Below are 15,225 nucleotides of genomic sequence, written 5' to 3' on the forward strand. Positions count from 1 at the left end.
AATGATCTCAGAACTTCAAGAGTTCTTGGAATTGAATATTTGTCTATGGCTGCTATTTTGTCTGGGTTAGTCTCAACGCCTTTGCCGAGCTCACATTTCATGTTAGCTTCTTGAAGAGTTCGAAAAATGTTGTCAAAATTTCTTGCATGTGTTTCATTATCTTTACTGAATATGATAATGTCATCTATGTATAAGAAACATATTTTTCCGATATAATCACGAAGTGTATCGTCTAGCGCTCGTTGGAAAAGAGAAGGTGCATATTTAAGGCCGAAACGAAGTCGTATAAGCTCGTATTTTCCGTTATTCATGGAGAACGCTATTTTTTCGAAGTCTGCCGCCTTCTATGGGATCTGGTGGAACCCGCTTTTCAAGTCTAAGACTGAGAATATTTTGTTATTGCCTAATTGGGCTAGAAATTCATTGATATCTGGGATTGGGCATTTGTCAGCAATAGTTTCTTTATTCAGTTTCCTATAGTCTATAACCATGCGATATTTGTTTTCCTTGGAGGCGTTTAATTTTTTTGGTACAATCCAAACAGGTGACTTGTATGGGGATCGGGATGGTCGGATTAATCCGTCATACAAAATTGCCAATTTAGTTTGTCTTTCAACCACATGGGGAATTGGTAGAAATTGGAATATACCGGAGAGTCGGTATTCGTTCCTATTTCTGCTCTGACATTTGTTGTGTAGGTTAATTTTTCATTAGGGTTGGCAAACAGGCTTGGATACAATCGGACTAAATGTTCTAATTTCTGTTTTTGTTCGTTAGTCATGTGATCCGTTTTTGGGAATACGGTATTCACTGCCTCAAGTTTCTTCTCTTTGGTGCGTATGCGGATATTGTTTTTAATTTTCTGTTTTAGATAACAGCATCTAATTTCCTAAGACTATCGTTGTCTAATATAGCGTCAAATGTCTTTAAAGTAGGTAAGAGGAAAAATTTTACTTTAATATCTGTTCTGTTGAAAATGTTAGCAAATTTCTGGTGTGATTTTAATATTCCCGCCAATTGTAATTGCAACAATTTGGGTTGTATGTAGTTGCTATTTGATCCTGTGTCCATTGGTATATTTAAAATTTCACTGCTCCTCATCTTACTTCAATATAAGGAAGAGACGAGCTTTTCATTCTTAAAAAATGTATGTCTGAGACTTCTGGTTAATTGTATTCCGCGCATTATGTCTCTTCTTGGTAATCTGCTAAAGTTCTCTTTTGTCAACTTTGTTCATTGGTGCTGGTGGTCGTTTGCCTGCCTCGAAGTTGGGTGTGTTCGTATAGTTAACTATTATCTTACGCTTTATCGCGGTAAACCTTCGTCATGAGTGTCTCAGATTCTCTGTTTATTTCAATGCATCCTTTCTTCCTCAAAATCAAGGACAGGTGTCTGTAAACTGCTTGGTAGAATTCCTCTACTGATTGGTTGTGGCCTTGTACCAACATTTTCATTTGGTACTCCAATGTTCCTAGATCCATCTTGTCTGCATAGTGGAGTGTTAAGCGCTTAGATATGGCATTACAGTTTAGAAGGACATTATAGGATTCAAGAGCTGTATCGGCATCACCTGTAATCTTATTTCTTATGCTGTGTAATTGCCAAAGTATTTTGGCGAACCAGTTTCTGCGAAGAGTATACGATCTACACTTTTTGTCCATTAGCTGAATTCTATTTGGTTTCCTGCGAATTCCCTAAGGCTTTTTACAATATCTGGAACTCTATTTAGATCGCATAAATTCTCCCTTTGACTGTCTGCTATTCCCTGATCTACTACATAATTAAATTGATTTGAAGGATTATTTAAATCTCAGTAACGCTGGTAGCTGTTGCTCCCAGGTCTGACTAACAATAGCTGCTATTTGTTCTATGTTATTTGCCATTTCTCTATTTTGTAAACGTCCGTTTTGTCTGTCCAATTGTCGTTGTTGTTGTCTATTTAAGCGCTGTTCACTTATCTGAGCCTGACTCTCTTCGTTCCTCAAATTTAGAATTGGGGGCCTAATGAGATTATTTTCGTTAGCCATACAGCGTAAGAATTTATATGGTTAGTAAATGGATTGAGGGAAAAAAGAAAAAAATTTCTTTTTAATATTTAAAACTATTTGAAATTGTATTTATATAATTTTTTGTGATGACCAGTGTCTGGTCTTTTCCTTCTACTTTGGAGGCCTTAGGAATCGCAAAGTTGAAGTTTGTTATACTACGTTTTTAGTCTTGGTATTTGTTTATACGGTTTATACGGTATTTTATTTTCGCTTTGGGAATAGTTTTGATTTTTAACCTTAAATGTTGTGTGTTTGTATAATTCTGTAATTATATTTTAAATTACTTTTTCTTTGTTAGTGTGTAATTTTGTGTTTATTGTATAATATTTTCTTTAGTATTTTTATTTTCTTTGTGTAACATTCACTTTAGTTTCTTAATAACTATCTTACATTACTGTGATTGATGTGGCAACCTTCACCGCTGATCTGGATTTCATCCTTTATGAATCTGTATCTACTGGGGATCCTGCGACCAGACTGCTGACGGACCTGACACGAATTGTTCTCCACCGATGCGCACAATCAAGTTCTATTTTGCCTTTTAGCGATTTAAATCCGACCGTCAAAATAATTAACGCGAGTTGCACTGGTTTAGTTTTCGCTTATAACCGACGAGGTTCTCGTAGAAGCGTTTTGTTCTATTGCCACACGTGTCGGTCCCTGCTAATCTGCTAAAGTTTGTTGAGTGTCTATCCGTTCATCGTGCTGTGCGATTATCTGTTCATATTCTTCAATGGTCATGTAATTGTCAGTGAGTTCTGTTTCAATTAGCCTTTCGTCACTCGTCTGAATTTTGAAATTTCGTTCTATTTTGTCAGCTTTGTCCATTGCCTGCCTGGAAGTTTGGTATGTTTATATAGTTAACCATTCGGGTGCATATGGAAGGGTCGTTGTCTGAGGTTTCGGTGCCGCTGGGCAAGGAGGAGCAACCATTTGCTGTTTCGGATAAGAAGGGGTCGGTTCCGTATAATAAACTTGTTGACCGTATTGTCTAGTGTTTGATTAGACTGTTTTATTTGAAGCGTGGGCTTGCCTGAGTTTTTAAAGGTAGCTTTTTGGGGTTTGGCGATATTGGTTCGATAATTTTGATTCTCTAATTTAAGAAAGATATGTTGGGCTGAGGGAAGATCTACTGGTTCTTTCATACCCAGGAGTTGAGGTAATTCACCTCTTAGACCTCGTTCAAATGTATAGACCGCTTTACCGCGGTAATCTTTGGTCATGAGTGTCTCAGATTCTCTGTTCAACTCCATTCATCCTACCTTCTTCAAAATCAACTGCAGGTGTTGGTAAACTGCTTGGTAAAATTCCTCTACTGATTGTTTGTGGCCTTGTACCAACATTGTCATTTAGTACTCCAATGTTCCTAGATCCATCTTGTCTGGATTGTTAAGCACGTAGATATGACATTTCAGTTTAAAGGGACATTATACGATTCAAGAGCAGTATTGGCATCTCCAGTAATCTTATTTCTTATGCTGTGTAATATGCCAAAGAGAGTATACGATCTACAACTTTTGTCCATGAGCTGAATTCTGTTTGGTTTCCTGAGAATTCCCTACGGCTTTTTACAGTATCTGGAACTCTATCTATTGTTTAAATCTCAGTAACGCTGGTAGCTGTTGCACCCAGAGCTAACTAACAATATGTTATTTGCCATTTCTCTATTTTCTAAACGTTCGTTTTGTCTGATTTGTTTGTCGTCGTTGTTGTTGTCTATTTATGCGCTGTTCACTTACTGCGATTGAAGCGGAAAACTACGCCGCCGATCCGGATTTCATCGTTTTTGAATCTGTATCTACTAGGGATTCTGCGACCAGGCTTTCTTCCTGGGGGCGGACCTGACACGAATTGTTGTTCACCGTTGAGCAATCACACAATTAAGTTCTATTTGGCCTTTTAGCGATTTCAAACTGACCGTCCAAATTAGTTAACGGGAGTTGCACTGGTTTAGTTTTCGCTGCTCTGGCGCCAGTTAATTACTTGTTACTTAAAACGATTAAAAAGTAAATTTCGACTTCGGAAGCTTGTTCCTTTAGAAAGCGTGTTCTTTATTAGCAGTCAGCTTAAATCAGATCTATCCCAAACAAGCTGTGACTTAGCGGCAGCGAACGCAGTGTCGTCGCTGTTGGTGTCAATGGCCCGTTGGGTAAAATGTGTAGAGCTTTTTTTTATTCTTCTTTTGACAGTTGCTGGTTGGCGTGCGCAGGAAGTTTTGCAGACGCTAGATCAGCAATTTGTTGCATTTCTGATCTGACGATGCAATGTGACTTATTGGTTCTCAACTTTGTGTAAATTTATTGATTGCTAACTTATATAACCCTTACTCAACACAAGTTACGTGAAGAATTTCCATCTATTAATATATTATGATAATATTGCAAAAAGTAATGTTTCCAAACATAAAAAATCATAATCGCTATACTTTTCGGTATAATCGCTATAGTTTTCCTACTTCGCAAGCATTCGTAAGCATTGATACCTTGATCTTGCCGCTCATAAATCTAATTTCACTAAACAACATCAATTTACTTAGACAACAAATAACGGTTAAGTTTTCAGAGGACAAGTGTTTTTATATATTCTTGCGTATAATCTCGTATGTCGGTTTATATTTAACATATAGATCAGGCCGTATACTCACTATATCGATATCATCCTTCCAGCATGGAAATGGAAAAGTTTAGTAGAAATCGCATAATGAACTGAAATAACTCAGTAACTCTGTGACGAAAAATAAGCGTAATGAAAATCAAGCAAAAAAAGTATAGAAAATCGTAAATTATCTCAATTCACCTAATTTAGAATAAATATTCGTGTTGACTGCACAAGATAAGAAAGATATAGTGAATATATCTGCGCCCAATGGGGCCGTGGCAATTCTAGTAAAACACCATATTCTATAATGTCAAGTGTTTATCACATCCGGCTCAATCACTGATTAAATCTACTCAATAAGTGAGTCTCTATTCCCAAAATTCGTGATGGTCTCCTGCTACGCGATTACATTTTGACATGACAGTGATCGTGAAAAAACGCTTTCCATCGATTAATTGCTATCTAATTATTTTTGAGCTGATGGTTAGCTAACATGTTTATGTCCTATTACCACATAAAGGTAATGATGAAGTTTGTCAGGGACCCATACTTTCAAGTAATTCTATCGATCATTCTCACAGAGCACTTCCTCTATACCATAGACCATCGTGTCCGTTCGCTAAACAGTTTTTAAAGAACGGCCCTGACAAAACACCTGTAGTAGCTTGCCAATCCTATATATCTATAGGGGCTGTTTTTCTGTATACATATATATAACTAGCTTACAAGAAGAAGTATTAAGTTTTACTAAGCTAAGAGTTTAATACTATTAAAAATAAAAGTCATAAAGCCAAATTACAATTAGGTTGAACATTGCGAACTCGGACTGCTTATATTAATTTACTTTACTATTAACTTATATTTTTGAACATGTGACTACCATAAAATCTGGAGGATCAAATTTATCTTGTGGTGAATACACAAATATTGAATTTTTGATACCTAAAATACGAAATTTGAAAAAAAAAATCGGTTTATATTAAATAACAAATGCGTGGGTTGAATATCGTTACTATACTCTAACAATTTCGTTAAGAAAATTCAACTGTAACAAAAAATATTCAACAATCAAAAGTTTGCAGTTAGATGAACGCCTGCTTTTATGTACTTGGGTATCAGTTATTAAACAACACATTTAGCCAGCTTGCCCAAGCACGTGGCAAGCGCCAAGCGTACGCTTTTTTCCTTTACATGTACACACATACATTCAAAAGCGTTTATTATTTGTTATTCGAAGCATCGAAATTGCGTTGGATTTGTGTTTGTATTGTCAGCTGATACTTAACTTGGATTTCCAACTGCTCAAGCAGTGAAGTGATGGTGTTGGTAGAGGCAGCGGTCGTAGACGCTAGTTCTGGTGCGTCGAGCCAGGCGGCGGACCGATGTTTTTTTATGTGATTTACTTATTTTGTGTCGATGTGTCGGTGTTAATAAAGTTCATGCGCATTGCGTAGACAACTTTGAGATTTCAATTTCGATTGAGTAATTCTATACTATACTTGAGAAGGAGGAAATCTATTTTTACACTGGGACGAGCATGCAGTATCACATGTATAACTATTTAAATACCTGTGTGCGAAATTAATGTGTTGCATTAGCAGTATTATCGCTGACGAAAGGACGGCTTGCTGACTTTGTAGCCGAGTATCTAACAAAATTTTGTGTTAAGCTTATTTTGAATATTTCATGTTTGCTAGTTTTAATTTGATTTGAAATAAAGACAGTAATATGAGTGTTCCATCGTTACTCCTGCATGAGCCACAAGGCCATTAATTGAAGATCTTTATTGAAGATCACCATTTACTGGTGGAAACCTGAGGGACGCAAGAAGAAATTAATAGGCTTCCAACGTATATTAAAAATCTATATCTTACTGAGTCAAGAACCACACCTCATCAAGTTAGTGGAGTGTTCAAGCATAAGATCTAAAGATATTTTTGTGACGTTTACTTCTTTGAATTATATTTCTGGGCTGCAATTGTACTTTGACTTGCGTTTTGAATTTGACTGTACTGCCAGCGGCATAAAATTCTATTTGAAGGATTGACGTGAAGTGAAGCGCACTACAAGCTATCACAAAATTAACAAACAAGGTCTGCGGAACTGCAAGAGCCCTATTAGTAGCGCACAACACAGTACGAAACTTTGACGCAATAACTGACAGTTATGCAGACAATATATTACAATAGACTAGAGGCCAGAGGCAGTCACGAGAGCGGTTGGAAGTCGGACTTATGGGGTCGTTCCCAGTTACCACTTAGTCAAAGGCAATTTTGCGGAAGACGAATTAAAAATTTTAATTGTCATTAGAGCAACCAAAAAACTACACAAAGCCCGTTAAGGCACTTAGGGGAGTCGTGCCGGTTGACTCCCTATTTAAAGTTGGCTCCATACGTGGCACAACAGCTCGAAAGGCAAGTGTTGGGTAGTCATTTTGAACACAAAATCCCATTCTTTCTACTGAACTGAAGACTTGCTACAAAACAAAATTATTCGCCCCTCAAAACCCTCATATAACTGAATGACTTGGATTGTCGACAAATAAGGGTATAATGCGTAATCAAAATGCTTGCATTCCAAGAATGTAAGAAGAATCCAAGACTTTTCTGTTAGGCTTAGCTAGCTATTACCAGAATTTCATTCAGGATATAGCAACAATCTGTTTATGGTATTGGGTCTGTCCTCTCACAAGACTAGGGACATTTGCCAAAGGAAAATAGTTAGGATCAAAAACAACCGTGCTCATAGAGCGGCTCAAGAAAACGTAAAACAAATCTTTTGCAATTCCTATTTTCCAAAAATGTCTGATAAGGCAAGGTAATTGCAAAATAGTGCAGACACTAGAGCTACTAAGAAAGGTATTCCAAACAACAGGAGCTAAGTATAACACAACCGATCACTTCGACAATAACAGCAGACAATCGGTTCCACATATTCAACTTTTGCATGATATCCCCAAAATCACAATAATTTATTGGGAAAATTCAAAGACTTTAAGATCTCTGTTGAAAACCCAATTGGAAATCGTTATCGTTAATGCACCCCCGTGGGAGGTCTATGGGGACGGCCTGAGGGAGTTGTACGGAATTTAATACAAGAATAGAATATACTGCACTACTCACTCTTCATAGACGGAGAAACTATGGTATGGCGGTTTCTCAGGCACTACAGCAATTCAACCGAATATTCTGTAATACTGGTCGAGACAGATAGACTAACTTATTCCCATAGTCGCATATGCGAATATTTCTTGATGTGAATGCCAAGCCCATCAGAAACGTGTTGTCCGCTTTGGCGAAAGAAATTAAAAATATCCGACGCACTACACACCACGTCAAAAAATAGGCAGGTGTTAATAAATACCGAAATTAAAAAACAGATTATCAAACTAATAGCGTGGGTTAACAGATACACCACACCTGAAGAGCTTAGACGGTGTTGGCCCGAAACACAATGTTAATTACTAAGATTCAAAATTTAATGTTTGATGTTGTCGATTGACAGTTAATATAATATCATAAGTCCGACAATTGTTGACCTAATGATTTGAAGTCGATCCTCGTGGAACGCCATACAAAGATGCCTGTAGTAAGTTTAATGGAAGCATCCAATATCAAAGTGCTTCCGACCGATAGCACAATACATATACTAATCGATAATGGTCAAGTAAAAAGTCCACCACCGAATACGCCAAATTCTTTAAGTTAGCAGAACATAACACGTGTGCAAGCAACATACATTGTGCATAGGAGGCTTAATGTCATTCAGACAAGATTATAAAGACCAATCGTGTCTTAATGTCTTTAAAACCAAAAATATATAAAATTACAATATTTGTATACAAATTTGCATATATTGTTTCATTATTAATTCAAATCACATTGGTGCTTTTAAAGAAAAATTAAACAAAAATCGTAAGAACCATATTTGTATAACAGGGAACAAAGGCAAATATTAGAAGATGAGAAATAGATAGAGAACAAATATGGTAATACTGATTTACGCAAAACCATTTAAAGTAATTTGTTCTTCGTTGTTAGTATTTAAGATCTGTCAAATAAACGGTTTTACCCAACAATTTAAAATGCTTTGATATGGTGTCTTTTATAGGTTTTTTCAAACAAAATGTTTTGTGTGCCAAACATACTATTTAAATAAAATTTCAGTTTAAGTTATGCGGGGAAAAATTGTTTTTCGAAAATTTAAGTTTATGCTTCATTACAAGTTAACAAATAACCCTTGCAATATCGTGATATGCAATAGTTCAACCCAACGCAATATGTTGCTGACGCTGGGTCGGCTTTCCGACTGAGTTAAGCTTATTCAGAATATTTCAAATATTTCGATATATATTATACTCGATAGGCAGCGTCACCTTTGATTTCTTACATCTCTAAAAATTAATATTGAATTTAAGATTGCATATTAAATATTTATTATTTGTAGGATGTTTAAGCAAACTTTTAAAAAGTTTAAAAAAGTAAACCCATTGTCTGATCTTCAGGAGGTAATTGACTTAGACAATTACGATGCAAATAATTCCACAAATGGTTTGTGTAATGTAAGTAGACAATACATCAAACTTATTTACATGTTTACATGCATGCATATGCATAGTATGTATGTTCACATAAAGCAAAAAAAAATGTTAATTTGTTTCAATCAACAAACCTATCATTTATAAATTTGTGCTTTATGAGCTCTGCCACGACTCTTCCGGCATTATAAATGTGACATTTTCACAAAACCATTATGCACGGAATTACTATTTTTATTGGGTTCAGAGCTCCTAAAAGTTGTTCAAATACTATTAATAGCTGCCCAGCTATCCCAAATAGCAAAATCCCCATAGTAAATTAGATATTTCCATCTTTTGTCATATTTCAGTTACTCTTAAAAATCCAAATCAAATGTCGATTTGATCGAAAATTAAGAAATTATCAAGCAATAAATGATCGCAACTATATTAGTATCCTCTACAAAAAAGCATTTTTAAAATTGATATTGTCTGCTTATGTCTAAAATCCTAGATAGTAAATCCAAAGGATATCTCCGAAATGGATATACGTAAAAGTCTAGATTTTCCGGTTGGATTGCAGCCACTTCGTATGTGGCGATGTTATACGCTTAAAAAGCATCCTGGTCTTCTGATCATACGCAATCCATTTACATTCAGAGGACAGCGTTACTGGATAGCTCGAAGTCTTCGTGATTACCCTCTGCCACCCAATACTGTGAACTTAGATGCAAAACATTTTTCCTCCAAGACTATATCTGATTGGTGGGGAGAGTTACATCATTGTACTAATCCAAATCTTGTTCATCGTCTTAAGACTGCGATGCGTTGGACAACTTTGGGCTATCATCACAACTGGGACACTAAGGTTTACGATAAGACAATGCACACTCCCTTCCCAAGTGATTTATGTTACTTGTCCAAATATTTTTCACTAGCCCTAGGGTTTCCAAATTTTATTCCGCAAGCCGCAATTGTTAATTATTATCCAATTGGTACTTCTTTAAATGGACACACTGATCATTCTGAGATAAATCATGAAGCACCGCTATTTTCATACAGGTACACATGAAGACCTTTTAAAATATGAATAACTCTTATTTACTATTTATTTCAGTTTCGGACAAACTGCTATATTTCTTATAGGTCACGGTACTCTAGAAGAACAACCTAGTGCTGTGTATCTCCGTAGTGGCGATGTTTTAGTTATGTCAAAGGAATCACGTCTGTGCTACCATGCCGTTCCGCGTATTATGAAAGCATTAGAAGATCCTTGGAATAACTTATTTACAAATCCAAACGAAAAGCTTGACACCTTTAATAGTTCGATGAATTTTGAATTATACGACCAGCTTAATGATGAACTGTTTTGGATGCCATTTAACCGTTATGTTACAGACTGCCGCATAAATATTAATGTTCGTCAGGTCTACTCTTCAGATCGTTAAATATATATAATAATATATTATATATAATGTTATATTATTGCTTGCCTGGTTGTTATATTGATATTTTTATGACCCTAAGATGAGTTTTAATCAAGTAAATTAACTATCTTTAATAAAAAATCTAGCTATGATACAAAAATGCTCTTGGAGAAAATTAAAAATAAAACTACGTTTGATACAAAAAAAGTTTTGCTTAATCATTTTTTTTGTTTTTATTAAATTAATACAAGTTACATTTATATATAAATTAAAACGGGTAGTGCCATCGTCAAGACTGCTGCTTTCTAATTCAATTAATTTCATAGCAATAATAGCAATCAGATGAGTATTTATCAAAGCTCAAGGTTCTGGTATCTGAAATAGTTTTTTGCAATTTATGGTGTAGAAAATGTCTATTAATTTCAGAAAATCTGAAGCCTCCAGCTTTTACGGTATTTCAGCTTCGTTGAATACATCAAATAAATTAAATAATTTGTATCGATAAGAAAGATGGAAAGAATGAGTATATCGTACTGCCTATGTATTACGAGATCCATTCTAACAACTTATCGGCTTAATCATGCTAAGTCAGTGGTCGTAGCCTGAACGCAGGATGAACCATCGTTCGATTAGGGCAGAAGCTAATGCGACCATATTAAATGTATATAGCAGAGCACGCATTTAAAACGATTTGTCTAATCTGAGTAAAAACAATAGTGAATTTATTTACAACTACACGAAAAATCTTGATATATAATAACAAAAGTCATACAACAATTAAGATCCCATTCCTCATTCCAAGTGTAGTTTCTGCGTAAGTCAATATGAAAACTCTTGATTTCGTGCGTATGTATGTATGTATTTGCTATGTATGTATAAAAGAAGCCGATAATCATGGAATATCAATTCTTTGAAGATTTCAGCGTATATCTAAGTCGGGAAATAATCAAAACTACAGTATTCAACTCAGCCTATGGTTTTAAGATTGTCAAGCAATCGTATGTTGGTTCATTTTCCGACAATTACTTTCTTCTGGTATAATGGTTTTGTGCAAATGTATGTAACAGGCAGAAGGAGGCGTGGCAGACCCCATAAAGTATAAAGTACAATATATAATTGTTACCCAGGACGACGAACTGACTCGGTTTAGCCGTGTTTGTATGTATGGACGCATCGATCTTAGAATATATAAAAGCTGTATAGAACGCAGATCTTAATTGTTTCAAATAATATCAAACTTGACTTATTAAACTATATCTCATACGTGTTTGGAAGTAGAGTATACATTTAGCTTTGGTTTCATGTAAATTAATTTTTTTTAAATATATACTATACATACAAAAATATAATATATTTACCATATGCATAGTCTATTAGGTCTGATACCAACACTACATATGAAGTCAGTAAGAATGCTAGCTCCAATAGATTTCAAATTATTCTATAAACAACTTACTCACTGAGTTTACTTTTTACTTGAATGTTATGTATACGTAATTTTTATCTTTCAGAAGTAAAATCTTATGCCAGTACCATGCCATAGGAGGGACAGTATCAAAAAGGCAAATCAATAAAGTGCGTTCAGTTCGACACTCATTCTCGTCTTTCCGCTATTACTATTACATTCGCAATTAGGTAGTTTTGGCTATTAAATATATCCGTTCCTGTAAGGCAAGAATACCTTTATTACTCGTATGACAATTAAAAATGTAATGATATTTTGATACCTTATTTTTATTGTATACAATAATCATATATATTTGTATTCGAATCCAAGCTATTGCTATGAATATCCGTCAGTTGCCAAATGTTGAACATTTTATAGAATATATTTATTTATATACGACTCCATATATACGTCTTTTGTTAAAATAAAACTTAGAAAATAATACTTATCCATTTTCATAATATCGTACAAACCCGAATTAATAAGATAATTTTAAACAGTAGACTAGAACTCTGGATAACAATATTAAAAGGAAAAGTGAAAAGTAGTAGAAAACTCTTAAAGTATTAATACAAAATTAACAGGGTTGAGGTAGTATAACATAAATAAAAAATCCAATAGTGACAGAATATACAAATAATGAAATAAAACATTAAAGTTAGCAAATTTCACCGGGCAACTTTTTTTATTGAATACTTTCACCATCAAATAGCATATTTGAAAAAAAAATGATTAAAAAATAAAAGAAAAATCCCCGATATTAGGACACCAGGCCTCAGACCAACGTCTCTTCGGCAATGCTCATCACTACTACCAGCATCGTCATTTGATTTAAAAAAAAAAATTAATTTAATTAATTAATTAAAATTAAAGCTAATTAAAAATAAAAAATCCGGCGTTCCTTCTAAACTACAGAAGCTGATGAAAATAGATTTAAAATTGCGTTTCTCCGTACAAAAAGGAATGCAAGATTCCCTACGTATATACACGCGTATGGACAAAAATGCGTACGCCTGGCGCTTGGTTTAGTAACTTCTCTAATATAGACAGTCATACTTACAGCCTTGATATATAGCGTTAGATGTAATTGTATTATTACGGAAATATATGTTTTAAAATTCCTTTGTACTTGTATATTTTTATATTGTTAGTGTACCGGTGCGTGTGTTTTTGAACTTGCATAGCGAAAGTATAGTCTACTTTCCAGTTGATGGCAGTTGACTAGTTGCTCACTTCTAATCGGGATTTTAACTTACCTATTAATTTAATAACAAAATACGGATTTAACATGAATTATGAAAATATTTTTATACTCTTTTCTCAATTTGAATAAATAATTGGAGTAAGCCCTACATTTAAGTCGTATTAATAATACTGCTTATATAAAAATAAAAAATATAAAAGGATCATAAAACTAGTAAGAAAGCTCTAGTCGGAGTGCCCGACTAGGAGATACCCTGATCCCAGTCCTCTGAGTTTAATATTTTCCGTAGTTCGTATCGAATATTCCAAAAAAAAAGAAAACAAATAATAAACGACATTGCAAGACTATGTTTCTAACCCGGACTGTATGCGCAACGTGCACCAACTCTACCAACACCGGAATGCAAGTGTTTCCTGCGTTCCTAATAATAATAACTGCGTGCAAATGTATGTAACAGGAAGAAGGAGGCGTGGCAGACCCCATAAAGTATATATATTCTTTATCAGAACGACAAGCCGAGTCGATTGAGCACTGTCCGTCCCTTTGTCCGAATGTGTGAATGCTAGAGCTAGAGACTTGAAATATTTTTTGTAGGTCCGTGTATACGCGCAGGTCAAGTTTGTTTCAAATATTCGATAACTATACGCATTTAATTGTTATCGAATAAAAACATTATTGAAATGCAGTAAATAAATTATATCTCGAACGTCTTAAGATCTAGAGCCTCCAAATTTTGTATTTAGTTTTATGTGGATGCAAATAATATACAGTTATTTTGTATTTCTGTTTTGCTTTGCCTTTGCCCATAAATGTGTTTTTTTTTTTTGCAATCATCGGAATAGACTCAGAAGAGGTTATTATAGTTTCTTATAAGTTGTGTACATTGGAAGTCGCAAATTCTTTTCTAAAGTTATTGTCAATTTATTGAACTATAATTTAAAATAATATGGCAAGTGGTAAAGCAGTTACTTCCGAGAAAAAAGGTAAAATATTGGCGTACCATGACTAAAAATTGACAACTAGAGAAATAGCAACAAAAGTTTCTGTAAGTCAGTCTGTTGTCAGTCATTTCTCACGGGATACATCGGCATTTTAGCGGCAAGTTTGAAATACTAAGTAATGAAAATAGTTGACTATCCCAAAAATATCAATATAAAAGTTGGTAGTTTTTGACCTTCGACTATATGATATATACTATATATATTCACCTAAAAGACTGACGTCAACATCACATGATTATTTAAAAATTTAAAGCAGCCACGTGTCTAATCTAAATAGACAGCAGGTCTTGTCGATTCGCTTTATGACTTTTTATTTTAAATGGCAAACATCTAAGCTCGTACCTGCGCCCATTAACCTTAACCCACACTGCACTATGTTCGCACGGCTGCGTGAATGGTACCCTACTCCCGCACAGGATTCGCAAGCTCTATTCAGTTATGCCGTACATCGGTGTCCTCTTTGGTGGTAGCTCTTGATCCAAGACTTTTTCTTATCTTCGTGGTGGTTAGATATGTTCCTTGGATACTCTTAATATCGATGTATATTGGTTAGATGCATTGACTTTCGGTTCTTTCAAGTTCACTTTCACATTAACTTGCCCTGACGCAGACTCAGCTTCGCGCTGTAAGGGGGCCTAGTTGCTACTGGAGCGGAACGGCAATATCGCTAATCGCGTGACAGACTCCCATTGAAATCACCTATTGCCACGAGAGCAACAGCATCCGCTACTGTTGCATGGGCTCCGAATGGTACTTCGGCTAACTGTCCTTGGGGACCTTTATGTGCCCGAAGCGAGCCCATTGCTGAATCTGTACGAAGGAAAGAGACGAACGCCTGTTCACACACTGAACCTTTCCAGTCATCAGGGTGGCTCTTACAATGCTCGTGTCGCTATGTAGAATAGTATATATATGCACACGTACAAATACACAGCAAATGTATACGCTCGTCAAACACATATAAATAAAAATGTACACTGTGCG

The 15,225-nt window shown here is 35.2% G+C and overlaps 1 protein-coding gene across 4 annotated transcripts; it reads left to right on the forward strand.

Annotated features, from left to right (window-relative positions):
* Nucleotides 1–8,362: 8,362 nt before the first annotated feature.
* Nucleotides 8,363–10,631, forward strand: LOC111596524 (nucleic acid dioxygenase ALKBH1). 4 transcript variants are annotated; one of them, XM_030223740.1, is made up of 4 exons: nt 8,363–8,560; nt 9,093–9,207; nt 9,677–10,224; nt 10,280–10,631. In XM_030223740.1, the coding sequence occupies exons 2-4, from the start codon at nt 9,094–9,096 to the stop codon at nt 10,608–10,610; spliced, it is 993 nt and encodes a 330-aa protein (XP_030079600.1). In that variant the 5' UTR covers nt 8,363–8,560; nt 9,093; the 3' UTR covers nt 10,611–10,631. The 4 variants fall into 4 exon arrangements, with proteins under 4 accessions (XP_030079600.1, XP_030079599.1, XP_030079601.1 ...); XM_030223739.1 differs by lacking the exon at nt 8,363–8,560 and having other exon boundaries at nt 9,037–9,207; XM_030223741.1 differs by lacking the exon at nt 8,363–8,560 and having other exon boundaries at nt 9,038–9,207; nt 9,980–10,224; nt 10,280–10,626.
* The last annotated feature ends 4,594 nt before the right edge of the window (nt 10,632–15,225 follow it).

Source organism: Drosophila hydei, unplaced genomic scaffold, assembly GCF_003285905.1.
Source record: "Drosophila hydei strain 15085-1641.00,03,60 unplaced genomic scaffold, DhydRS2 tig00000271-arrow-arrow-pilon, whole genome shotgun sequence".
In the NCBI taxonomy this organism is placed as follows: domain Eukaryota; kingdom Metazoa; phylum Arthropoda; class Insecta; order Diptera; family Drosophilidae; genus Drosophila; species Drosophila hydei.

What these genes read in the sequence shown, in the direction of transcription:
- LOC111596524 (XM_030223740.1), top strand. Translation starts at nt 9,094, where the DNA reads ATGTTTAAGCAAACTTTTAAAAAGTTTAAAAAAGTAAACCCATTGTCT. An exon ending in CCACAAATGGTTTGTGTAAT is followed by an intron (nt 9,208 to 9,676) that starts GTAAGTAGACAA and finishes CTAAAATCCTAG; the next exon opens with ATAGTAAATCCAAAGGATAT. An exon ending in GCACCGCTATTTTCATACAG is followed by an intron (nt 10,225 to 10,279) that starts GTACACATGAAG and finishes TATTTATTTCAG; the next exon opens with TTTCGGACAAACTGCTATAT.